The sequence below is a fragment of the Sitophilus oryzae genome, unplaced genomic scaffold (assembly GCF_002938485.1).
Source record: "Sitophilus oryzae breed Bouriz unplaced genomic scaffold, Soryzae_2.0 scaffold_1000_pilon_pilon, whole genome shotgun sequence".
In the NCBI taxonomy this organism is placed as follows: Eukaryota; Metazoa; Arthropoda; class Insecta; order Coleoptera; family Curculionidae; genus Sitophilus; species Sitophilus oryzae.
Window position 1 is genome coordinate 1,833,625 of NW_022145617.1, and position 27,272 is coordinate 1,860,896.

The 27,272-nt window shown below is 33.6% G+C and overlaps 1 protein-coding gene across 10 annotated transcripts in view; it reads right to left on the minus strand.

Annotated features, from left to right (window-relative positions):
* The window catches only part of LOC115878934 (pumilio homolog 2-like), a 476,089-nt gene that overhangs the window by 15,201 nt on the left and 433,616 nt on the right, over positions 1-27,272 (minus strand). For all 10 annotated transcript variants that reach the window (XM_030895648.1, XM_030895897.1, XM_030895966.1 and 7 more), the window contains 2 exons: positions 3,244-3,411; positions 2,341-2,511 (listed from right to left, as the gene is read on the minus strand). In XM_030895648.1, coding sequence (XP_030751508.1) covers positions 2,341-2,511; positions 3,244-3,411 — 339 coding nt within the window. The remainder of the gene's footprint in view (positions 1-2,340; positions 2,512-3,243; positions 3,412-27,272) is intronic.

Genomic DNA, 27,272 nt, shown 5'->3' on the forward strand with positions numbered 1-27,272 from the left:
TTTTACCGGTGTTGTCACGTTATTGTTTGCTAAATGTCTATATTAATATGCTATTTAGATTCAAAACTAAATATGTAATAACTTTAAAAATGTTTACGGGGAATATTCTCGCTAGCTATACAAAGGCAAACTGAACTGTATGTAAGGTGAAATAGCAAAATTTCATTTAACTAAAATTCTACATTGGAATTTACACATTTTATAGATATAGCATTTATTTTTAACACTAGAGAATAGAAAATACATCAAAAGTGTGGTTTTTAAATGCATATATTCCATCTCTTTAAAAGAAGAAGAAACAATCGTATTCAAATCTAAAATGCCACTTCATCTAACGAAGAAAACATTCGATCCACGTGTCCTACAAGTCATGACCTTTGCATGCGAAACCTGGACACTTAAAACCGACGTTATAAGGAAACTGCAGGTCGCACAACGCTCGATGGAACGAAATATGCTGGGAATAATAAAGAAGGGCCGTAAAAAAGATTGATAGGCCGTAGAATTGATAGGACAAAAAACTCATGTAATAGATGTCATTCACCGAATCAAAGACCTCAAGTGGCAATGGGCAGGATACCTGGAAAGGAATGACAACAGATGGACCACAAAAATCACAGAAACGTTCTTGTTTGTGGTCATACATGCTTGTTATAAGGGATATATATTTCTACAATATGATCGAAAAAAAAAACGACGTCAGCGATGGCTATGAAATGAAGATAGCTGAAATTTTATATGTAAAATTATATGGGAAATGTCATCGATGTTCATTTCCATGGCAACTGAACGCCGTTTTTTTTTTTCGATCATAGGTATATATTTCCAATTTTCCAGGAAATATCTCCAAAAATATATTTCCGGAAATTTTACAACACTACTGATATAACAATATCAATACACTTTTTTGAAATTATGAATATAAAGTAAATTGTAATTATTTTATTATTTTCCAGAAAAACATGCAATATTTATAATATTGCATGTTTTTACTGAGTAGACAATAAATTCAAAAATTCTTTTATTATTTTACTGAAACCATTATATCAAAAAATACTGCATTGTATCCACTAAAAGACTGTATTAATAGAAGGGAATGATCGTTATTAGAGAATAGTATAAGACTTTCAAACTTGCATAAAACCTCCATTATGGTATTATTATAATTTCTGTTGCAAGTAGTGAGTTCCTAAAAGGGCTATAATCCTATTTTCTTTTGAGCTTTGGCAGTTTCGATAATAAATTACAACCAGTAGCGGCTCGTAGTTCAATACTTTGAAGGAACACAAAATGAGAAAATAGTACATTGTTTTATTATGAAATGATACTTTTTGCGGCGAAGCTGTACGTTCGACATAATAGGTGGTTCAAACGCCACAAATAATTTTTTAAACAATTTCAAAGGTTCCAAATAATATAAAAATATTTAAAATAAAATACCTTGTAAGTAATTATATATCGAAAAACTATGGTTACACTGGTTGAATTTGACACTTTATGTCAGTTTAATAATATATTTTCGTACTTTTATGCTTAGGCGTAAAAGTGCTTTACTTTGATGCCTAGGCGTTAAAATGACTTTTTTATGTTGTCAATCACGTTGCAAAAATTAATACTTTTGTGACGTTTGAAAAAAAGCCTTTTTGAACTATCAAACTGTCAATCTAAGGCTACAAATTAGAGGATGTTATTTTATTAAAAATATTAAAAACAAAATTAATGTATTACTTATAAATAAAATTTAAATTAGTTCTTCAAAAATTCAGGGGTTTACATGTACATATGCCCATATTAATGAACCGCTACTGAATATAACAAAATTATTAACAATATCCCTAAATTAGCCAGCGCTCGTATGATGCAATTTCGAACTCTACGTGTCTGGCAAACAAAATTAACTCTACAACATTGTTAGAGAATATATAAATTACAAAATATACAAACTTTCATATGAATCAAGGTAAATAAAATATTATTATATACAGACGTGACATTTTTTTTTAGTTTTATACAAAAAATAAAATTATAACAATATAATATTGGTTGTTTCGGCGTTCCAGAAAAAGTTACATATTAAAAATGCATTTGAGATTTTTAATCTTGTCTGGACACTTCGCAATTAAAGCTGTTGATATTAGTTTTTATGATCTGCTGATGATGCTAACATGGTTAGCGAAACGCGCGTCCAGTATAAAAGTAAAAGTGTTTTGGTGTATTGTAGTGATTTGGTGTTTTATTTTGATATAAACTTCAAAAAAAAATTAAATCTCAAATGGTAAATCTGATATGGAACTTTTTTCTGAACAATGAACCACCCTGTATAAACGTAATTGGTAGTACCTGTACTTGTTGCTGAGCTTCATTCGTGCCATTAGGAGTAAGTGGCCGTCGTACTCCATTGCTAGCTCCCTGTTGTAGTGCAGCTAAGTTAGCTGGTGGTGCAGAATAAACCCATGGACCAACACCGTAGTACTGTGCTGGTACTCCAGCGGTAATCAAGTATGGCTCAGCCTAAAACAGGACAAAAAATGATATTATAGTCCCTTAAATACTATTTTTATCATATAAAAGTAATAGGTACTCCTATAAGGCTAGTAGGTATATAATAGTACTAGTGATGGGAGAAACCGATTAATTTCAATAATCGAGTACTCGAGTATCAAGCGATTGCAATAACCGAGCGATCGCTCGAGCGAAATATCGCTCGTATTTAAAAATACGGTTTTTCGTCCGCCGCTTGTTGTAACTCGTTAACGCCAAGCGCCAAGCAGTAAGTTGCGTGCGAAGGGTACAGATTCTTTCGGTGAAAAAACGATTCGCTTGATAGCTTCATTTAGCTTATTTCAAAGCATTGTCGATGTAGGTCGATTTTGTCCCTCAGATACGCAACGGATAAATATATATACGGCGTCGTATAAAATTGCTACCTGCAATGTATGTAGAAAATTCGATCGGCAATCGGATTTTAATTTATTTCATTCTAGGATAGCTTGCCTTCGTCGCTTGGTACTCGTCACTTGCATCGCTCGTTCATAATCGAGCGATGTCGGTTATTTCAATAATCATGTGTGAATTTTCGCTCGAGTTATCCCATCGCTAAATAGTACCGTATGATCGAAAAAAAACGGCATCAACTACTATAAATTGACAATTGTTTTCTCGAATTTCAATGACGCCGTTTTTTTATCATATGGTATTAATTATACGACTCAAATATACTCTAATATACTCAATATCACTTACCTGCTGAGCATTTAACACGTAAGGACCGGGCTGAGTGAAAGCTGCAGCTGCCGCTTGCTGTTGCTGAGCAGCTGCCAAATACTGTTGCTGCTGTTGCTGTTGTAGGAGTTGTAACTGTGCAGCTGCCCCTGGAGTAGTTGCTTGTGATTGCTGAGATCGGAATAGTTGCTGAAATAAAAATGAAATATTTCAATAAATACAATCATAAAAATGACTCAATCATATTTTTAGATTTATAGCTGACAAATAATGTTGCATTAAAATCTAGCAATGTCGAAATAAGTAGTAAGTATATTATTACATGTAGGTTAATAATGACTGATTAATGGATAATTACTAAATAACAAAAAACATAAGCATTAGTGACAAAAGGTAAAATTCAAATTCAACACCACATCACTAATTTTGATCTTCTGAATGCTTACATTGAAATTTATTCCACTAATTTAGAGGTCCTAAATGAAGCATTACGGAAGATTATTTTATCTCTATGTATGCTAGTAGTTCTATTCATAACATCTCTATTATATATTAAAGTGACATTCCTTAAAGGAGGATTTGGTATAACGCCTCCTGTTATTCCTAAGCCTTAAGCCTAAGGACTTATTAAGTTTCCTATTCAAATTATTAATTCAGCAGTTTTCAGAGAAACTAAACTCAACAGACCCTTCCAAAAGGGACAACGCAAAATACTTCAAGCCTTAAATAAATAAATACCGATTCAGAAGTTCCGGTCTGTTCAAGTTAACAAGGGATTAAAAAGGAAGAATGAAGGAGCTTTGGTGAATTCAGTTGAAAACTTCCTGTATATTTATCGCCCATATAGGAAATTATTTATTTCCTATCTTTGTTTTTTTTATTATTTTACTGTAAATTTATATATTCTACATAGTAGAAATGTTGTAACTTCACAGAAAACGACACTTATTTACCCCATTTTTTCTCTTGTAAAAATGAATTTAATTTATCTAGGACACAGTATACAATGCCAGCAGTTGCTTAATCAAATTACTACTACCCACTATACGGGAATACTTAAGCAGTATGATACAATTAAATTTAAGATGTAAATGTGTTTCGTCAATTAATGTGTAGGTGGCGTTTTACAGTGAATTTAAACTGTTTAAGAATTCTAATCATATTTTCTTTAGCAAGTTAGTGACCCTGAACGCTGATGTAGGATTTATAAAATTACGTAGCGAGGTAAGAGATGTAATAACTAAGAAAATGCTCAAAGATTTCTCATCAATTAAAAAAGGAAAATCCAATTGTGCTGTCATTTGTAACGTATGCAGTACAAATCTTAGTAGTACCACAGATTAGGTATACTATATGTATACAGATAAAAATCTTATCCCTAATTCGTGGTAGGAAAATTGTTTTTTATGACGATGTGCAAACGAGTAAAATTTCCTGTGCGCAAAAATAAACTCGCGTAAAATAACAATAAACAGCGTAATAGAGAGATATCGCTAAACCGAATAGCGTGCATGGACGTTAATAAGGCCAGGTGTTACTTCCTTTACGTGAGGTGGTATTAACTCTCTTCATTTATAGTTATCGGATCGGAAAGAATTCTGTTCGCGTCGCGTCCGCTATTTAAACTTAACCTAACTTTGAATTTAAAACTTTGAAATTGTTTTGTTTACTAGGTATTTTAAAACTAAAGGGCTAAAGTGCTTATTTCCAGTGCTTTATTATTCAACGTCTGCCAGTGGGTTTAGGAGCAACAAACAACAAATTCTCTTAAGAGGAGTCGTCATCTGCTGTAAACCTAAACTCTTATAGGTTCTTTAATATTGGAAGAGGTGGAATCCATATTTTGGGCCATATTTATTAATTAAACTAATAATCCCAACTATCAAATATCAAATTACCTAATAAAACTAAAGTAATATGTCAAAACAATTCAAACATAACCTAAAATAAAAGATAAATCACCGGCCGGCCCTGGTTGTCAAATACCCGCACATGCCCATTTAAGCAATTTTTAAACGTTGTTTAGAAATAGCGCTTGGTGTAATTGATCCGCAAATTACGTCAGGCGGTAACGCTATTAGCGGGTGTTGCGTTAAAAATTGACTAGCGCATATCGTAACCACGATAAGGTACGCGTAAATACTGCATGAGGCTATTAGGTTTTCCGATATCTCTCTAATAACTGTGCCGGTCAGGCGCTGTGCACAATTTTAGAGGCCATAAGTGGGCGTGTTATGTGCGCAAACTAGTAACCTAACTAGTGCCCGATTCCGAAAATTGGAACCACGAAAAACAATAAAGAAAAAAACAAAGTTTATAATCTGCGGTAGTACTGTTCACAAAGGCAAAAGAGTATGCTTAACATTTTTCCTTTAATTTACTCTTTAAAGTAAAGTATGTCTGTCTGTGTAGTGGATCAGAAAAGAATATCGCCAGACGACATCCAAACAATGACAGAAAATACAATTTGCCTGTGAATTAAAATGACAGACAACAAACTCTACCTCTTAGACAAACTTTACATAAATAAATTCAGAGCTCGCTTGTCTGGAATTTCTAAAAAACTTGTATGGAAACTCTACTTTCACAATATAACGTAATGAAGAGATAATACACGTTAACCCTAATGAAAACACTGCCGGTAGCTAAACAATGTCGTGGTGCTGGGAAACTACAAAGCGAGATAAGTGGATATTCGAATGCATATTTGCTGCCATAGAGTTAGAGGCCTTAAAACCACAGATAAATGCAAATTAGGATCTGTCCCCTGTACTGGAGATAATACATACATATAAAGCAATAGCAGGCTAATTTTATTATCCATCCACCTTACATTTTGGTAGGTAGAACTAAAACTATATCCATTTTCTTAAAAAATTGACGGAAAAATAATAAAAGGTAACTTTTGATCCTTAAGTAAGGTCACATGACAACGATTTGGCGTTCAGTATTTTGTATTCTGTCATATCATCATGGAGGAAACACTTTTGCTATTTGTTTAAAAAAATTAAAAAAGGCAAGTCATAAGTAAGTCTCTGCTAGATTTTTTGGGGTATCTTCATCTTGATATAAATACATGTCTTCATTCCCGGCATTTTTCATTAAAATAAAACACTTCTCACTTTCTGTGTTTTCTTTTGTACAAAGCGCTTGCTTTGTACATTCGAATGAAAAGGATGGGCAAGCAACGGCATTTGCCTGACACGAGATTTTATCATCCCTCAACTAAATCGAATTTATTTTGAACTGCTTCGGAAATGTGCGCTTTTGCAGATTGAAAACTCTTTTGGATTTTCCCCCGCTTCGGAAAATGACAAATGAAACTACGTTAAACATACAAACAGTACGATCTGTTGAAAGAACCAATCAACTTTAAGCTGTCCATTGATGTAGTTTATTTGCTAGAAAAACATTTTTTTTTTCAATAGAATGATTTTAAAAATAAATTCTATAAGTAGGTATCTATTAAAGATAATGTGCATTTTAATGTACAGAGTGGGTCAAATTCGACGCTTTTAAATGGAAACACCCTTTTCTATAGGAGATAGACTAATATCGGTGTCTGGAGCTCAATTTTCATCAAAAACATGATGGTGAAAACCCCACATCAATATCTGTTACCGTTTCGGAGTTACGGGGTGTTTTTCAAAAATGTGCATTTTTAACAAATCGCTGTAACTTTTTTGCTATGGAAAATTTTGTATTTCTAATGAAAACATTTCCAAAGCACCTTTTTACGTAGAATTTAATGATTTAAGTATAATTTTTTTAAAATTAATAATTCAAAAGTTATCAACAAAAAAATTGATTCTTTATTTGGGACACCCTCTATATTTTTAATTAACTGAAAAGAATTTAAAATTATCTTTCCAAAAATATAGCACACTTGATATTTTGTTATAATCCCCTTCGAAATACAGAATTTTTAAAAGTTCGCCACTTTTAACTAGTAGGCTTTGGACCCCTTATTGATGATATGCCCTTAATGGAACTAGAAAACATATGTTTCCAGCAAGACGACGCACCGCCTCTGAACGCTGAAGTTATCAGCAAATTTTTGCAGCCAATTTCAAGAATAATTGAATAGCTAACCAAGATCCCAGCCGTTCATGTTGGTTACATATATTTAAAATTTAAATTGTTATAAAATTCTGCATCTCTCATAGCAAATATTATTTTCCTTTTAATTGATGCTCACAGCTAGAATTTTTTTGCATTACAGTCGGTGCCGTTCATAGCCTACTTATTTAAAGCGGGCGAATTTTTATCTATCTCGAAGGGGAATCGGGCAAAATATCAAGTGTGTTATATTTTTGAAAAGGTAATTTAAAATTCTTTTCAATAAATTAAAAATATACAGGGTGTCCCATATAAAAAAAATCAAATTTTCTGTTGATAATTCTTAAATTATTAATTTTAAAAAAATTATACTTAAACCATTAAATTCTACGTAAAAAGATGCTTTGGAAATGTTTTCATAAAAATACAAAATTTTCCATAGCAAAAAAGTTACAGCGATTTGTTAAAAATGCATATTTTTGAAAAACACCCCGTAACTCCGAAACGGTCACAGATATCGATATGCGGTTTTCACCATCATGTTTTTGACAAAAATTGAGCACCAGACACCGATATTAGTTTTTGTCTATCTCCTATAGAAAAGGGTGTTTCCATTTAAAAGCGTCGAATTTGACCCACCCTGTACAAAGTGTCTCATATTTACAGGGTATATTATACAGGGCCTTCAGGGCCTTCTTTATAAATAGTAGGTACAAAGATGCGGTTTTTATATCACTGCCCTACTTTGTTATGAAGCTAAAGATGCTACATACACATATTTGTCCCAGCCCTCATAGACCCTGAAATACAGAGCGAATTTGAAATTGCTGCATTTTTTGACTCCCCTTGTATATCTAGGTTATCTTATAACTTATCGAAAAGGTGAAAACCATAGTCCCATAGCAAAATAAACACTAAATCACCACAAAACGCTTTACTTTTGTACTGATGGATGCGCGTTTCGCTAACCATGCTAACTGAACAGTGTTAGCATCATCTGCTGATGATACCAACATAATAGTTAACAAAACGCGCGTCCAGTGCAAAAGTAAAGTGTTTTGGTGTATTGTGGTGAATTAGTGTTTTATTTTGCTGGTTGTAACTCCAAAAGTACCAACCCTCAACTGTAACCTGAGTCCCATAGTTTTTCGCTGGAGCTGTCATTCTTGAAATATGACCCAAACTTGTGTTTTAGAATGGAAGATCCTGTATATTATTTTTCTTTTATTTGCCATGTTACGAGCTTTCTAAAAATACAATTTACTCTATATTAAACAATTATCTTATTTTCATAAACATAATAAAATGCATTATTTAGCTTTTTAACAATCGAATAACTAATTCGATGTCAAATTTTAGCTATTGGCTATTTCACGCTAGTTTCTTTCTGTTAAATTACTGCACAAGTGCGTCAAAAATATCAAGAAATCTGCTTTTCAGTGCAATAACACCATGGCAATAATAATTACTACTTATTACAAAATTAAATTATATAAAATAATACTACTTTTAAACTAGGTTTATTTATGTTAAACTATATGAACTATCACTCTAGTATTTTATCTCATACTATACTGCATCTAGGTACAATAAAAAAAAAGTTTCACAATAAAACAACTCAACAGGAAAGTTACAACAACTTGAAAGAATATATGAATGCATCTATCTATCAATCACCGGCACGATTAAGGATTTTATCTTGTTTACCGTGTACCAAGTACCTCACAGTATGATGGAAAACGCTTGTTTACAATTTACATGCACCCGACTTAAGTGTGTTAGTGTTATATGTTCTACACGATTTGCTATATGGATATCGTAAAGTAGGTTAAACTGAATTCGGAACCAGTGAAACATTATACCGAACATGCAAACTGACTTTAGACTGGAATCGACATTAATGGCTAGTCAATTTGTGATAAGAGCTAAATATACTACCCGTACGCCAAGAGAAAGATATTATACGACATTAATTAAACTAGTTAAGAACTCTCAAAAGATATGTCACACTTTGATTTATGGTAGACACGTGAGCAGAGATTGTTTCTAGGAAAATATTATATCTCATTCATAACATTTTATTTATCTTGATAACAATCAGTGATGCACGTGAACGAAACGTTTGTGTAGCATCGTCTATACAACGTTTTACCTGTGAGGTAAGACTGATAGACTAATTAAATTGACTGATACTAATTTAGAGTTAGTAACTCGCATTTTCATTGGAGGACACTCATATTTATTTGAAACCAATAATCAACGAGAATATTCGTATAATTTAATAAAATTACTGTAAATCACTATAAATAATGAATTGTTTGTAATTGAGCTGTAATTTCGGTATTATTAATCCGGTAAATGACGGGAGATAAACAATTGTGATTGATTTTATTTAATTTTAACCTGCATGGTTGCAACACTGGTCCTTTATATCTGCTGATATAGAAATTTAATTCCACGCAGTGTTTGTGATAATGTGGATCAACCTGCTCTCACTACCGGTTTCGGAGCTCTACTCCATCATCAGGTGAGCTTGGGCAGATACCACAAAATGACAACCACAGCGCAGAGTAGTTAATTCCGACTTGTCGAAAAGTATCGGTTAGATATTAAGTCCCGAACGGGAGATAGCGGCCTGCGTGCAATGGTAGTACTTTTGTACCACCGAGGCGCAACTATCGATAGTAAAAATGATGGTAGAATTGGTATAGATGGTAGATGGATTATTGGTTTTCGTTTTTTTTTCAAATCTACAGATATTTTTTTCCGTATAGGCAAAACGAGAGTTTTGTCAGTATGATCCCGTCAGTTCTCTAGACAATCTTCCGTCTTAATTCAGTTTGAGTAAAACAGACCGAACTTGCAAGGGTTTATTTGATACGTTTTGACTGACAGGTAAAACGTTGTGTGTAGACGGAGCTTTACGGTCGAAAATTTACCGATATTAACCGACATTAGCTCTCGTATGTATTTTCCTACTCTCGTTACTCTTGTTTCGGTAGGTGGTTCAATTAGCGTGCTGTTTGTATATATCTGGCCATTTTTTTCTTAAGCGCGTCCTTAATGAGTAGTTAAACAGAACAGCAATAAACATAAACAGTAGCGTGATTTTCTCAGGCCATTTAACAACAATGTCAGCAAGCACTCCACATATACGTGTACCGTAGTTCCTAACTTCAGAAACGCAAATCGCTAGAAGGGATTTTATTTTTAAGTAATGTCGCACGTAACTTATTCTAGAAAGTTTATTACGTACTTCTAGAGTTATATTATTAGACTCCTACTAAACGTTAAGCATCTATTCCAAAGGATTATCGCTTTATTTCTGTAAAGCTCCGTCTGCACATAACGTTTTACCCATCAGTTTTACCTGTTCAGTCAAAACGTATCGAGTAATAGCGTATGATCGAAAAAAAAACGGCGTCAAAGACGGCTGGGGAATGACAATCGATAACAATTTTGGCCAGGTCAATCTTTAGACGTCATTAACTAAAAATCAACATAGAACTAGTCAAAAATTAACAGTAATAATTATAGAGAGATTAAAAAAGGATTGAACGTTTCCAAACACACAAATATATTTCGAAAAAGAAATTCTTGACTTTTAAACTACACCATTTAAAAAACTAAGGGCCAAGTAAATAACGTCTAGGGCTTGACCTCGCCAAAATTATCATCGATTGTCATTTTCAAGCCGTATTTGACACCATTTTTTCGATCGTATGGTATTAATTAAAAATATATCCTAAATTTAATCTTTAATCACCCATCTTTTATAAAAAATAGCGTTTTTCTCCTGAAAGAATAGAACATACAAAAAGAAGAATATTTCTTTCTTTCACAAAAATGCTTGGGCGAAACAAAGTCGCAGTAGGGCAAACATATTTTCCCAGGTAATTGGGTAATAAATTTAAAAAGTTTGTTGCTTGTAGACACCTGAATAATTTGAACGAGAAAAGTTTCCTCTTCGTATAGTCTCGATACTTAATTACTGGTATCGCTAGTGTAGATAAAAGCAAGCCATACATTGTCCTTGTTTGTAAAACTATATAAGTACGAAATGTTTTCTGTATTTTATGACACTGTTATTATCTGTTTTTTATAACCTTGTTTGTTTTTATTTAATAAATATGATTACAGGTATTATTAATATGATGCTAATCTCCCACAAATAAAATTAAGTGGACTAAAATGTTTTTTGAGATCAATTTTGGTTTGAAAAGAGATCTATCCGTGAATACATAGGGTTTTCGAAAGCGGAGCTGTTTTTCGGTACCGCGCCTCTTAGGAACCCGTATATCCCGGTGTTTTCGGTACTAAGTAATTTTTGTTCAGTGATGGGACGGTTTTCCAAAGCAAAATCGGAAAAAATTAAGACTTAATGAAAATACAGCTATTAAAGGATTTGAAGGACATGTTTAAAAAAGTGTAGTTTGAAATATTGAAAAAGTAATAAATTAAAAATTAATAAATAATTTGATTTACTTTCACAAAATTTGTATTAAAATGTCCATCTGTCCTTCTGAGGACTCCATTCGGGTACTACCTCTATCCATAATTAAGAAAAATTCTGATGATTTTGTCCATTTAGGGGCATCGGTTCGAAATGTCGACGGCGGCGGTGTAATCTTGTAACTTGTAACCCGTCCTCAATTATGCCGAAATCAACCCACATTTTTCTACAATACTATAATAATGTATACTCCAGTCTGAACAACCGTCTCGTTACAGCAACAATTTTCTGTGATTTCTCGAAAGCTTTCGATTGTGTTAATCATAACATCCTAACTAACAAATTGCAGTACTATGGTATCAGGGGAACGCCTCTTGAATGGTTTAAGTCCTACCTTAACAACAGAAACCAGCGTGTGAGGGTTGATAAGACTGTGTCTTTCTTGCAAGCCAATAGAATGCGGAGTACCTCAGGGCTCAGTGCTAGGTCCTATTTTGTTTCTGTTGTTTATCAACGATATTGCTAGTCTGGACATCAGTGGTAAAATCTGTCTCTTCGCGGATGATACTTGTTTCACATGGAGCAGCCCGGACACCACGGCACTTCATAGAACCATTTCCAGTGACTTAATCAACATAAAAACATGGTGCGATTCTAATTATCTGTGTCTCAACGTCTCTAAAACTAAAGTCTTATCATATAAAAGTACGTTGCTACCTTTTCAACTTGATAATACCACCATTGACGTCGTTGATTCTGTGAAATTTTTAGGCCTTGTTGTGGACAACTATTTAAAATGGGATTTGCAATCGATGCTTTAGCTAAAAAATTAAGTTCTGCCTGTTTCGCACTTAGATCAGTTGCTAATGTGCTTAATTTGTCAACATCTAGGACAGTCTATTATGCCCTTTATGAGTCGCATCTCCGATACGCACTTCCATTCTGGGGTGCGTGTTGTGCGACTCAATTTGAGCGTATCTTCAAATTACAAAAGAGAGCTGTGCGATATTCACTGAGGCTAACCAGTTGTGCTCACTGCCGGGACTTGTTTAGAAGATATAAAATATTAACTCTTCCTTCCCTATTCATACTCGAATCCGTCTGCCTAGTTCGCAAGCACGTATCGAGTATTTCTCTAGAGCCAGTTCATGGCTATCCAATTAGGAACGCAGAGCATAACATGTATCTGCCAACCCCTCACTCTGAGTTAGTAAAGAGTTCCCAATTGTACAATGCAAAAAAAAATGCACTATCATCTGCCATCTGAAATTAATTCCATTTCATCCTTTCCTGCATTTCGCAGAGCCTTGAGATCATACTTACTGGAGAAAGCCTTTTACGCGGTTAACGATTTTTTTATTAATATCTAGGGTTCTAAATTTAACACACATTCACTAAATTTAAGAAATGATTTTGTTTTCTATCCATTTAAATTTAGTATTGACATTATATACAGTTGTTTATTTACATGTATGTTTATATTTTATTTATATTTAATTAAATAAATTTTTGACAATGTACAATTTCTATAATTGTATAAAGTATTGTTTTAGTTTTGTATGTTTGCTGTTAGTTTTATATGTTTTTCTATTGTTAAGTGAAGTTTTGTATGTTTTTTTATATTCTTTTTTTTTAAGCTTTGTCAACAAAATTGTAAAATTTTTTTATGACAATAAAGCAATTTCTTTCTTTCTTTAGTAGATATGACATAAATTAGAATTGATTCACGTATTCAATTGTTTTCGGTCACTTACTGTTTCGCCGGAAATGACTACACCTTTTGATTTTTAAATGGCATCCTCGGTATTTTATTACTTCATTCGATAGAAAATGCCACTCTGCATACAATGACATCTCATATATCAACTTTTAACATTTTCGAATATGGTTTATTTGAAATTGCAACATGCGATTCACAACGACAATTTGACTCTAAATACCAAATATTTGGTACCAAATTATTCGTAAAAAAAAGCTTTTTCGAAATATGCTAATGAGCCACCTTCGTTCCATTGGAAAAAATGGAAATATGATTAAAATACGATTTGAGCATGTTTTAACCGGCCAAGACAAGACACTAAAAACATTGGACGATCAAATCTATTTTTCCAACGCTCCTTGATTAAAAATTAGTGTTTTTAACACATCCATGGGACTCTAGATCGAAATTTAAAATACAATTTTGTTTTAAGCGAAAATGTCAAAAGTTGGCATATGATATGTCAATCTATTCAGAGTGTCATTTTCTATCGAATAAAATAAAAAATACCGAGGGTGTCATTGAAAAATCAAAGGTTGTAGTAATTTCCGGTGAAACAGGAAATGGTCGAAAAGAATTGAATATGTAAATCAATCCTAACCAAATATCGTTTTTTATCTGAAAAAATAATAAAGTTATAGGGGTGAGCCACTTTTGAGACGCACCCGGTATATCAAATATATCAGTGTTGGACCGTGTGGCACCATCGCTCACATAGCCTACCCACCGAATTTGGTCGCAATCAGACGACATAAAAGACTTAATGAAAATAATATCAAATTATTAAATAATCAATCACAAGAAAATTAACATGAATACAAATGATGAAAACAAATGAAGATAAAAATGAAAAAAAAACATAGATAACTGGGATCCTGAAGCGACTGAGGATACAGTAACGAAAAAAAATAATTTACTTAGAACTGTTAAGAATTATTGAATAAATTTATTCGTTCGAGTACTGGGGATGAAGATATTTATAAACCGTCCCTATGGTATTTTAATTTTCTGAACGATCAAGACAGCCCAATAAACTCTATATAGAGACGTATAGTTAAGTTCAAAAATCAAGTTTGGCATACAGGCGAGGCAGAAAAAGTCATTTTTACTCCGAATAGAACATGCTATTTTTTTCAAACGCCACAAATAATTTTTTAAACAATTTAAAATCTTCCAAATAATATAAAAAAATATTTAAAAGTAATACCTTGTATCGAGAAACTATGGATAGGATAGGCTCATTGAATTTGACACTTAATGTCAGTTTAATAATATATTTTCGTACTTTTGTGCTTAGATGTAAAAGTGCTTTACTTTTATGCCTAGGCGTCAAAATGACTTTTTTATATCAATCGATCACGTTAAATTAATACTTTTGTGGCGTTTGAAAAAAAAGAAATATTATAGTACTCACATGAAATTTTGAGACAAACCCAGGATACATTTTACTATCACTGTTTAACGTTTGTACCGACTGTTCTTTTCTTAAAAATTTTCCTTCATTCCAAGTCATTTTGAGGGTAATACTACTACACAGCACTGACAGACACAAACTGAACCTATGTATTCCGGTTTATTTTAAATAATTTTAAATTCTACCTGATGTTCTTGTTATTTTATAATAGAACTTTTATTGACCAATAATAAAAGTAACCTTTCATTGTACTATCATCCATCCTGTAATAAGGAAATTTAGAGGCATATTCACAATACTCAGTTATTAAGAGTAACAAAAGGGCGACTTATAGTATTGTCGAAGAAGAAAAAAAGATCGAAATGAGCCCTCTATTTGCTTTACAATAATTATTATGACAAAAGTTTCAAGTTTTTGCTACAATTATAGTTATATTATGAAGAATTTTCTCAGAGGCGTGTGGGGAAAAAGAACGTTGCCCACCCCAGACAATATCATAAAATCTTTTTTTATTATATCATTACATTACAACTCATTACTAATTCAACAAATATTCGCAATAAGCATTGTTGTGGCATTGTTATCTAATTTGTATTCTAGATATTAAGATATACCGTATGATTGAAAAAAAGGCGTCAAAGAAGGCTGAAGAATGACAACCAATGATAATTTTGGAGAGGTCAATCTCTAGACGTCAACTTTTACTAAAAATTGACATAAAACTTGTCAAAAATTAACACTAATAATTGTAGTAAAGAGTATATTATACAGTGTGTCCCATTTTGGTTGAAATCATAGGGTATCTCCGTTATTAGTGAAGATAGAAGGGTGCGGTTTGCACAAACCTGTCCCACTTGTTCGTCAAACGAAAGATGCTGCAAACAAAGTTTTCATAGCCCTCTTCATTTCTGAGCTACAGGGTCTTTTCAAAAATTTTGCAATTTGGGACACCCCCTGTATCTCTGTTATTGTTAAAGGTATCGAGAAGGCGAAAACTGCTTATTGTCGAACTTTTTACGTAGAATACAGTGGCGTAGTCTGTTTTTCTACCAAAAAAATATTTTTGAAAATATGAACTAAAGTTATGTTTTTTCAAATGGAACACCCTGTATATTTATAAATCATATGATCTGTCTTGCTACGAGCTTCTCAAAAATATATATCACTCTATATTTATTTTCACTATTTACTGCAATATTTAAAATATATCATTTTCTTATTAGTAGGCCGTGATAAATAACAAAAATCAAAATGGTATTTACTAAAATAGTCATACACATATTAAAATTTATTTGGGATTGATATATTTTACTTTTGAAATAACTGTTACCACTGAAACTGTGAATATATTTTTCTTTTTTTATAACGGGATGGGTTTGCAAATATCTAAATCTTGAATTATTAAAGCATTTTTCAGGTGTTCGACATTGTTGTAGTGCCCACGATATATGTCGTATTTCAAAAATCCCCAAAATCAGAAATCGAGAACGGCGAAATCCGGGAATCGAGGAGGCTATCAATACGCGTTCATTGGTTCCAATTCATTGATTTGAAGAATAATAATTTAACAGTATTCTAATATTTCCATAATTATGAGGAGGAATGTTCCCCATCTTGCTGAAAGTATATTTCACGTAAATTAGCTAAAGAATATCTAAAATTTCCGATACGATAGATTATTCTTTCGTATACACGTATTCCAAGATTTACAAATAGCGGTAGAGAGTTAAGTTTCCCTAATATATAAAGAATTTATTAGCGGCTCCCAAAATAAAACAAGAGACAGATAGCAGTATACTTTTAATAATTCTTTAGTTTCTTTTATTATCAATCATGGCCTACTAATAAATATGATCTTTTAATAAAAGCTTTTAAATATTGCAGTAAATAGTGAAAATAAATATGGAGTGATATATATTTTTGAGAAGCTTATGGCAAGACAGATCATATGATTTATAAATATACAGGGTGTTCCATTTAAAAAAACATAACTTTAGTTCATATTTTAAAAAATATTTTTTTCGGTAGAAAAACAGACTACGCCACTGTATTTTACGTAAAAAGTTCTACAATAAACAGTTTTCACCTTCTCGATAGCTTTAACAATAACAGAGATACAGGAGCTGTACCAAATTGCAAAATTTTCAAAAAGACCCTGTAGCTCGGAAACGAAGAGGGTTATGAAAATTGTGTTTACGGCATCTTCCGTTTGACAAAAAAGTGAGACAGGTTTGTGCAAACCGCACCCTTCTATCTTCACTAATAACGGAGATACCGTATGATTTCAACCAAAATGGGACACCCTGTACACAAGTCTATTTTCAAAAAAATATTTTTTTCTCGAATTTTAAACTACACCATTTAAAAATAATTTTTACTAAATATAAAAATAAATTACAACCTTCTTAAGGCCTGTAAGCGCCATTAAAGCGCCCGGCAGTAAGCGCCATTAAAAAATAACGAAGAGTACTATGGCCAAGTAAATGACGTCTAATGTTGTCGGTCATTCGTACCCCAGCTGTCCTTGACGGTGTTTTTGTTTTAGATTTTGTGGTTTAATTAAATTCACTAATTTAGTCCAACAATTTCAATGTTCTTAATGAAGTTATAACTTTTATTGGTGAGAAAAAAGTGTTTTTATCCTTCATAGAAAACCAAAATGTAGAAGTTTAAAACAGAACGATGCTAAAATTATTTTTAATTGGAGATGCTAAATGCTAATGGTAACGACCCACTTACCGAAGCACCTATAAGCTAAAATGTAAAACAGCCCTCTTGGATGGGGCTGTTTTTTTCACCCCTGAACAGTTGTTGAACTGCAAACATTTTACAGTTAAAATGGTATACGGAAAGAAAAAGCTTATTTTTTCTTTCTTTCATGCCGAATGAATTAATCGGTGGATTTTTCCCCAAATATGTTTACTATATTTATTTATTTAAAACACTTATTTATGTATCAAAGGAATAATTATAACGGTGTAAATTAGGGCAAAGTTTCGGTCTCGAGGGCCTATGGCTAATACCTTTAAGAACTTAGTATCTAGGTGGTATTAAGATCGGTGTAGTATCGGCCGCTAAGATCAAAGGGATTTTATTTTGAAAATATGATGTTGATATGAAGATAATGACTGTCTTGAGTCGAAAATAAAATTAGTACCATCTAATGTTCAAAGTGCTTATTGCAAAACAAAATGTCGGTAGAAATTTGGAGTGAACTAGAAGATAAATTAGGGAAGGCCGAAGTTAGCTTGATCAACATTCAGCTATTTCAAAAAAGGTATAACAGCCTTGACTCCAGCTTATCTTTTGACATCGATTAGTCCTCGGGAATAAAAATATAACCTGACATCAGAAGGAACTGGTCATGTACTAGAGTTTGCGAATGAAATGTATTCAAATACCGGATTTCTGGCACTTCACCTAACCCTATACATAGGTAATTTTATTTCTTACTGAATTTAGTATATTTTGTCCCATTTTAAAACGACACAAATGTTGCATTTATTAATTTTACGGTATATTTGTATTAACGCTGCTGGTAGGAACTTTGTTGCCAGGTTACTACTACATTAAATCACCTGTTTATAAATTGACGGTTGTTGTTTGTTGTCAATCGAGTTCAGTTTTTTTTTGTTAAAGAACACCTTTCGCACGAATTCGGCACACGTTCGAGTACCTTTACATTAAGGTATGATTCCGAAGACGGCGACACCGACAAGCGACCGCGACAGACGACAACGACAGGCGACAGTGTCGCTTATCGCTGTCGTCATATCATTGTCGATGTCGGCGACAATATGAGTGAGATCTACGATGTAGTTGTCAGTGTTTAAATGACGTTCGCGAAGTAGTTATAATAATTAATAAATATGTCTGATTACGTGATTGATAAAAATGTGTTACTTGAATTACTGAAGATGATGAAGAGGACGAAATATTATTGTTACTTGTTGCAAAGAAAAGAAGAAAACCCATTTTACCTCTGTTTAAAAACAGACCTAGGGAAGGAAGTTATTCCTTACTCATAAAAAAACATTTATTCAGCGATGAGGCGACTTTTAGAAGCGACTTTTTGGATATTTACATACTAAATTAATTAATTTGTCTTCTTCCTCCCCGGAAAAATCCATTTTTCGTAAAAAATCTGCGTGTGCATATGAATGACGACACGACAGTACTGGACAAATACCGGTAGCGTCGTCAGTCGCTTAGACGACATGTTGGATAAAAACTGTCGCGCGACACCTATCGTCGGACTCCGACGTTACTCCATTTGATTTTAAAAGATCGGTGGAGTCGCAACACAGTAGCGACAGATGTCGCTGTCGTCTGTCGCGGTCGCTTGTCGCTGTCGCTGTCGCCGTCTTCGGAATCATACCTTTAAAATGAAAAAGAAGCTCGATAAGCGATACTTCCACCTAAAGATGAATCCATTTAGCAAAAGGAATATTAACAAACATATTTTAGCAGGGGATTTCAATGAAACTAAATAAAAATAAACGCTCTTAAAAACTGTATGTTATACGTTTCAAGGGTTTATTCAATACTGTACCTGTGTAACGTAAACTGCCATTTTGCTGATAACAGAACAGGGAAGGGGAAGTTAATGGAGCTATATTTTAGAGGACGAGATGATTGCGTCAAGAAGTAGGGAACAAACTGCAATAAGCTTTTTGGGAACGAGTTCTCTATTTCTCTCGGTTTTATCTTTTTCTTCCCGCTCTCCTTGGTGGGACAAATAAGGAAATAAGATGAATAAAATCGGCGTATTTCATTTTCTTTGTAAGAGAATGTGTAGATATAGGATGTTTAGTAAAAAAGTATGATTTCTAAAAATTATCAGATAAAATTTTTGTGAAAATAAATCAAATTATTTATTAATTTTTAATTTATTACTTTTTCAACATTTCAAACTACACTTTTTCCAACATGTCCTTCAACTTAATAGTTGTTAGTAAGAAGTTTCACTTCAAATATGCACACGTAGTCACGTAGTACACATACAATAGCCTCTATGTTATTCTGATATACCTATAAGCTATGTTATTGTAAAGTTTCATTAAAAAACACTGAGTAGTTTATGAGTGAGAGTAACAAAGATGTAGCTGGAAGCTCTGGCTCGAAGGAACAGAATTAAATTATTCTGGGTACCGGGCCACAGCGGCATCCAAGGCAACGAAAAAGCCGATGAGCTAGCTAGGCAAGGATCATCTTATCTTGGTCCAGAGCCAGTACTGGGAATACCCAAATGTATGGCCCGTAGTGCACTAAAACTCTGGATCAGGGAAAAGCAGAATGTCCACTGGAGAAACAGACAGGGGCACAGGCACAGCAAGGCTTTTATCCAAGCACCTAGCTCTAAAACCGCAAAAGAATTGCTAATGCTTAGCAGAAATAAATTGCGGATTACAACAGGCCTCTTGACAGGACATATGGCTGTCAAGTGTTACCTGAACAAGCTCAACCTGTATCAAGGAAGTCTTTGCTGCAGACTCTGCGATAAAGATCCTGAAACAGCGGAGCACATAATATGTCACTGCGAGGCTCTGGATGGCAAGCGACACTTTTTATTTGGGAAAGCTAGGCTAGAACCGGAGGAACTATGCTCCCATCCTATCAAGGACCTGCATAAGTTAGTACAGGGCACAGGGATAGAGGAATGGGTGCAGATATAGAAAGGGGGCAAACACAATAGGCCTCACAGGTCGCAGTGTTTCCGGCCGAGGACGGCCCCTTATTGTGAAAAAACAAAAAAACAAAGATGTATACATCCATCCATACACACATATATATCCAAACAAACCTTCGCATATAATATTAGTAAGGATATTATGTTTCTATAGCTAAAGTAACACGTTTTTAAGTTATTTACGATTTAATTTAAAAAAATCTTAATTTTTAACACTAGTAGCTTTTAAAATTCTTAACTGTAGTAGGTAGTAGACGAAGATAAAGAACCAAGAAATGAAAAAAGGTATATGAAAAGAAGTCAAAAAAATTAAAATGCGTTATTGTGTCTGAAAAAAAAACAAAAAAAAGGAAAAAATAACGAGAAAGAAAATCTTCTGGAAACTTGTTATCTCTTTAATTTTTCAGAAAACTTGAACCCACGCTTTTCCTTTCACACACCTGAAGTCGCAGGGCAATAACTCGCGCTTTAAAAGTTTTTTTTAATATCTTTTTTGTGTTTTTTCTCAAATAAGAAAGTTTCAAGGCAAAATTTCAAATTATATTTTTTAGAGGAAAAAATGAGACCTAAACGAGAAGGTCATATTTTCCAAATTTAATTTGGTATGAACGAAAATTGACTTTATTGTAAAATGTATGAAAATAAACAATAAAAGTTAACGTATTGTTCCACCAGTTCTAGTTTAATATGCAGCGATGGTAAGAGAGAGTTTTGTGGATCAATAAGGCTTTCGTGCAGAATATTTTTTGGTCCAGGAGTTAAACCTTTTTAGACAGTTTTTTTTTCACCCAATGTTGCTTTCTGTTTATACTATCCCAATTACATATAAAATATAGGTACTGCCCTATACAAGGCCTATTCTAAGAGCTGGCAAAGGTTAGTCTTGGGTCAAGATTTCCGTATGTAAGAAGAGTACAATGCGTTTATAATGTACTGAACAAAGAGAGAACAGTAAATACGTTGCCAAACGTATGTAATAAACCGAGAAACTGTGCACATTGCTAAGAGACGTGGTAGGGGATATAGCAGATTTGTCGCAGTCGACTGGTCGACCCAATCAGTCTCTCTGTCAGTACATAAAGTTCCAGAGAAAGATGTACATCATGTGTTCAGCTTCACGATTTAATTACGTTTGGTGACTCTTTATTTGTTTATTTATTAACGAGCCGTTGTAATTTACCCTATAGCTTGAAACATTTTAAGTGCAAGTTAGAAACATTTGCATTTTTAGTAAAAATAATTGGAATTGAGTTGGTGTTCGACAGTGGTCGCGCTATTAGAACTCTGAATTCAAAAATCGATATCGAAATCTATTAGAAATAATTGATTGTAGTTTTTTTCAAAAACTTTCTTAACATTCCTGCTATATTTTCTTCGCAGACAGTATGTGAAAATACCGGTCTTCAAAATAAAATAAAAAGATTCAATATCTAAAGTGGCTCTTAAGTTATGGCGTGTTACGTGTTGAGTATTTAAATTATCGCAATTACTGATGTTTTCTCGTTATAAAAAAAATGATACTCTAACGATATCCTTATAATTCCATTTCAGATGCTCAGAACAAATCTAATGATTTTATCTAGTTATCTTTTCGAAAAAGTCTTTTAAAAATAAGCGGTTTGCGATCGTGATTTTATTTTACTTGATAGGGAAAGGTGTACTGGCAACGCCGCAATAGCACACCGTCGCATTTCTCTCACTCCGACTTAAAAAGATCCCTATGCGATTAACTTCCACACATGTAAATACCGACCCAAAAGTAACAGTTGCCAGCACGGTATACCCTGGCTGCTAACCTATAGTACATATCAAATAACGTTATAATATTCTAATAAAGTTGCGATAAGTGTTTACGGCTATTAAGATATCTTGTACCACTTCGTACTATAAGAGGTTCTAAAAAGAACAATGTACGACTGCAAGGTCTGCTAGAAAAATTTTATAAGTTTAAAATATCACAACACAATTAATTTAAACAAAAAACTTGTAATACAAACCTAAAGTGTCAAAACGAATGACAATGTCAAGAAAGAAATAAAAAAAATATGGAAACTTGCCATTTTTACAGCAGAGCTACCACTTGAATCACCAACGAGAAACTTAAATTCCAGTTAGGCAGCCCGGCGCCGAATATGCCCATGGTTGACAACAATGAATTTAAAAATCGCGCCCTCGATTACGTAACTAAAAGTTTAATTGGTATCGCTTATAAATCGATTTTATAGTGTAATGTGTAATTAGGTTAATGTAATAATAGTTTTAATAACTAAATTAAAAAAATATAGTGATGACCGATACTGAAAGTTCTACAAAATAAAGACTAGAGTAAAAGTTAATGTATCTGCTGCTAATGGGTTTTTAATTTCTCTTTTTATGACCATTATACACCTACTAAACTATATTTCAAAAACGGGTCAAGTCAATAACTATCCATCAAAAGTTTACAAATAAAAATATTAGATTTCTGTTTAGATCTCCTTGACTATAGTAAAATATTCGGATTTCAGAAAAATATCATATTATCGATCTTCCCTGAGATATTCCATCTAATAAATTTACATTTTATATGGAATCCCACTCACTCTATGAAGGTGAAAAACAACATATTGGTTTAATCAATGTAAGTGCAGCCTGAATCAGTTTCAGTGGTGAAAAATGGCAAGGTTTTCGTTACCTTCACAGTAGCATTTTGAATTATTATCCAACTTTATCAATGTGCCTGAAATGTTCAATATATTTTGTTGTAGTGGGCCGATTTTGATGATATTTTAAGCAAATTGTACCTAAATTATTTGACTTTTTGGCTTCCACTTGCTAGTCGCTCCTGTTCTATTATACGAGGAAAAACAAAATGTTGTTATGGTGGCGAAAGTTTGTATTACCCTGTGGAAGAGTTAAAGGTGTATCTTTTTTCGATAGAGTGGGTTTTGATCTCAATAACTTTATATTATGAATTTTCAATGACAGTGACATTAGAATTCTATTTCATACTGCTATTACTCGCCGACGAGTATTTGACATGCATCAAAAAATGGTTACGCAGAGCGTTTTCTTTCTTGAGCTTTGCTATGACTGAAAAGCCCGATACGTAATGTTATCTCTCTTCCGCACTCCTGACATTCAAAAATCTCGTTACTTTGTTGCCTTTTTACTTTTTGGTTGTCGTTATTCACTGAATTTACTTGCTTTAAATTTTCGTGGAAAATATCCTTGTATACCTTTTGAGTTGTCCACCCGGTTTCCTCTTACTGTCTACAAGCTCACCGTAAAGAAGAGATTTTGGTAGGCGGTCTTCCTGCATCCTGCATACATGACCAGCCCATCTTAAGCGGGATTTAGTAATCATGACTCCAGCGTTCTCGCAGCTAGCTTTTTCCAGGACCGATACGTTTGAGACATGGTGGTACCATTTGATTCTTAAAAGTTGTCTAAGGTGTTTGGTTTGGTTTGGTTTGGTTTGGTCCAGTTCACTGCAGTGGCAAAATCACCACGTCCCTGCAGTGGGAAAATCACCAGGTCCCTCTGCGGCTAAATCACCAGGTCCCTTCTGTGGCAAAATCACCATGTCTGCAGTAGCAAAATCACCAGGTCCCTGCAGTGACAAAATCAACAGGTCTCTGCAGTGGCAAAATCACCAGGTCTCTGCAGTGGCAAAATTACCAGGTCCCTGCAGTGGCAAAATCACCATGTCTCTGCAGTGGCAAAATCACCAGGTCTCTGCAGTGGCAAAATCACCAGGTCCCTGCTGTGGCAAAATCACCAGGTCCCTGCAGTGGCAAAATCAACAGGTCTCTGCAGTGGCAAAATCACCAGGTCCCTGCTGTGGCAAAATCACCAGATCCCTGCTGTGGCAAAATTACCAGGTCCCTGCAATGGCAAAATCGACAGGCCTCTGCTGTGGCAAAATCACAAGGTCCCTGCAGTGGCAAAACCACCAGTTCCCTGCAGTGGCCAAATCACCACGTCCCTGCAGTGGGAAAATCACCAGGTCCCTGCTGCGGCTAAATCACCAGGTCCCTTCTGTGGCAAAATAACCAGGTCCCGGCAGTGGCAAAATCAAGAAGTCTCTGCAGTGGCAAAATCAAGAAGTCTCTGCAGTGGCAAAATCACCAGGTTCCTGCTGTGGCAAAATCCCCAAGTCTCTGCAGTAGCAAAATCACCAGATCTCTGCATTGGCAAAATCACTAGGTCCTTGCAGTGGCAAAATCAACAGGTCAAAAAAGAAAGAAAGAAAGAAAAGTGAAGAAAGATACGTCAAACTATATTTCATTACCGTTTGATGAGCTATCCCGTGGTTAAAAAATATTTAAGAATGTCAAATATTAGTTTGTATATAGCGCTAAAAATAAATTACAACTATTAGGTAATCCTAAAGATAAAACACGTCCACTGGAAAGGTCAGGTAGTTATGAAATTTCATGTATCAAAAATTCAATCAAAAATATATTGCGTTAACTAGACGATCAATATTAACTAGATTTAAAGAACACATGACTCAGATATGGGTAGAGCGTATAAATCTTGCGTTTCTCAACATATTTTTGGTACAGATTATTTTATAGATACATTACTTACAGAACATTCACTATAGCATTGTTATACTTTTCCGGGAGAGTGCACATGATTTTTTTTATCGATGTTCAGCCTGTTTATCGATGGTCCAAAGCCTCGTATGCCCAGGTGTTCAGATGGTGTATCAAACAAAAAATGCTGTGAATCCTTACTGTCTTCTTCAAAAGCTAAATTCCTTACTTTATTAAACGATCCCACAGGGTGTTTCAAACTTCCACTAGTAAGGAGTAAAAAAGGGCTAAAAAATCAAATCAATATATAACTCCAAATATTGCTTAAAACTTTAGAACATAATATATTAAACTTAAATAATATTAAACTTAAATGAAATTTTTTTTCGCAGCCAAAACAAAACACAAACAGAAAATAAATCAAAGTACTTTTTGTTAACCTAAAATATTAATGTATAAATCTTCCATTCCATTCTTTTCGTATAAATATCTTCCCCATCCTTATAAAAAATGGAAAATTTCGCACTCGGCCACACCCAAGAGATCGAGAAAAAAAACATCGTCGATGACAGAGAAGCTTGGAAGAAAAAAAAATAAAAAGCAAAATTTGTGGGCGTCCGCAAGGTAATGGCGTTAGAGTTGGTAATGGCTGTAGCTCTCTACTATGTTCTATCTTAGATTTTCTTCTTGTCTCGCTCCACGAGACCTTTTAAGCTAATGAACCGATCATTAAAGTAGTTAAGCGCAAGAGAAATGGGTCTATTGAGGGCACAATGTGGCCTGAACTCGATTCAATACGCCATCTTGGGAGGAATACCTTTGAACCAGAAGGAAGAAGAGGTTTATTTCTTCTCTCTCAGAAATAACAGTAAAATTGCTGCTTAAATTAATGTTAACAATAAAATCCTACTGTTTTTTTACATTATACCAGACGATCGAAAAAAAAACGGCGTCAAAGATAGCTGGGCAATGACGAGCGATGCTAATTTTAACGAGGTTAAGCCCTAGACGTCATTTACCTATTTGGCCAGTACTCTTCTCTATTTTTTAATGTGCATTTAATGCCAGTTGATCAGACACATTATAGTATTAAAAAAAAAACTTTTAAAAATCATAGATTTTTTCGTATTTTCACAAAATTTGTTTCACAAAAAAGTCTATTGATATTTAATGATTATTAATAAACGATATTAAATTCATAGTAAGTTATGTGAGTTTAAAAATTAAATTTACATTAATAATAATAAATAAAAATTAGATTACAATCCGCATTTATTATAATTATTTGCATCTTAATTTTAGCGATTTTTTAATGTAGGTAAACATAATAATTGTTCCATGATCTCTCTATATCAACATATCTCTAAGTATTATTTATTCTTTCAGACTGTGTTTCGGAGGACAAATTTAATATACCGGGTGCGTCTCAAAAGTGGCTCAACCCAATAACTTTTTAATTTTTTAGATTAAAAAAATGGATTGATTGACGTATTCAATTGTTTTTGGTTACTTCCTGTTTCACCGGAAATGACTACAACTTTTGATTTTTTAATTGGTATCATCACCGTATTATCGGTATTTTTTTTTTCTTCGATAGAAAATAACACTCTGAATAAAATGACATATCATAATATGTCAACTTTTGACATTCTCGGATATGTTTTTCTTAATTGGAACATGCATATAATGACAATATGACTCAAAATACCAAGTGTGTGGTACCAAATTATTCATAAAAAAATGCTTTTTTTTCAAATATGCTAATGAGCCACCCTCGTCCCATTTGAAAAAATTGAGATAGGATTAAAAGTACGATTTGGGCATCTTTTAACCGGCCAGAATAAGACACGAAAAACATTAGACGATCAAAAGTATTTTTCCAAGGCTCCTTGATTAAAAATTAGTGTTTTAACATAACCACGGCACTCTAGATTGAAATTTAAAATACGATTTGTTTCAAGCGAAAATGTCAAAAGTTGGAGTCTTCAGAGAGTCATTTATTATCGAATAAAGTAGAAAAATACCGAAGGTGCCATTTAAAAATCAAAAGTTGTAATCATTTCCGGTGATACAGGAAGTGACTGAAAACAATTGAATACGCCAATTAATCCTAATTTATGTCATATACTAACACTAAATCTCGTTTGTTTATC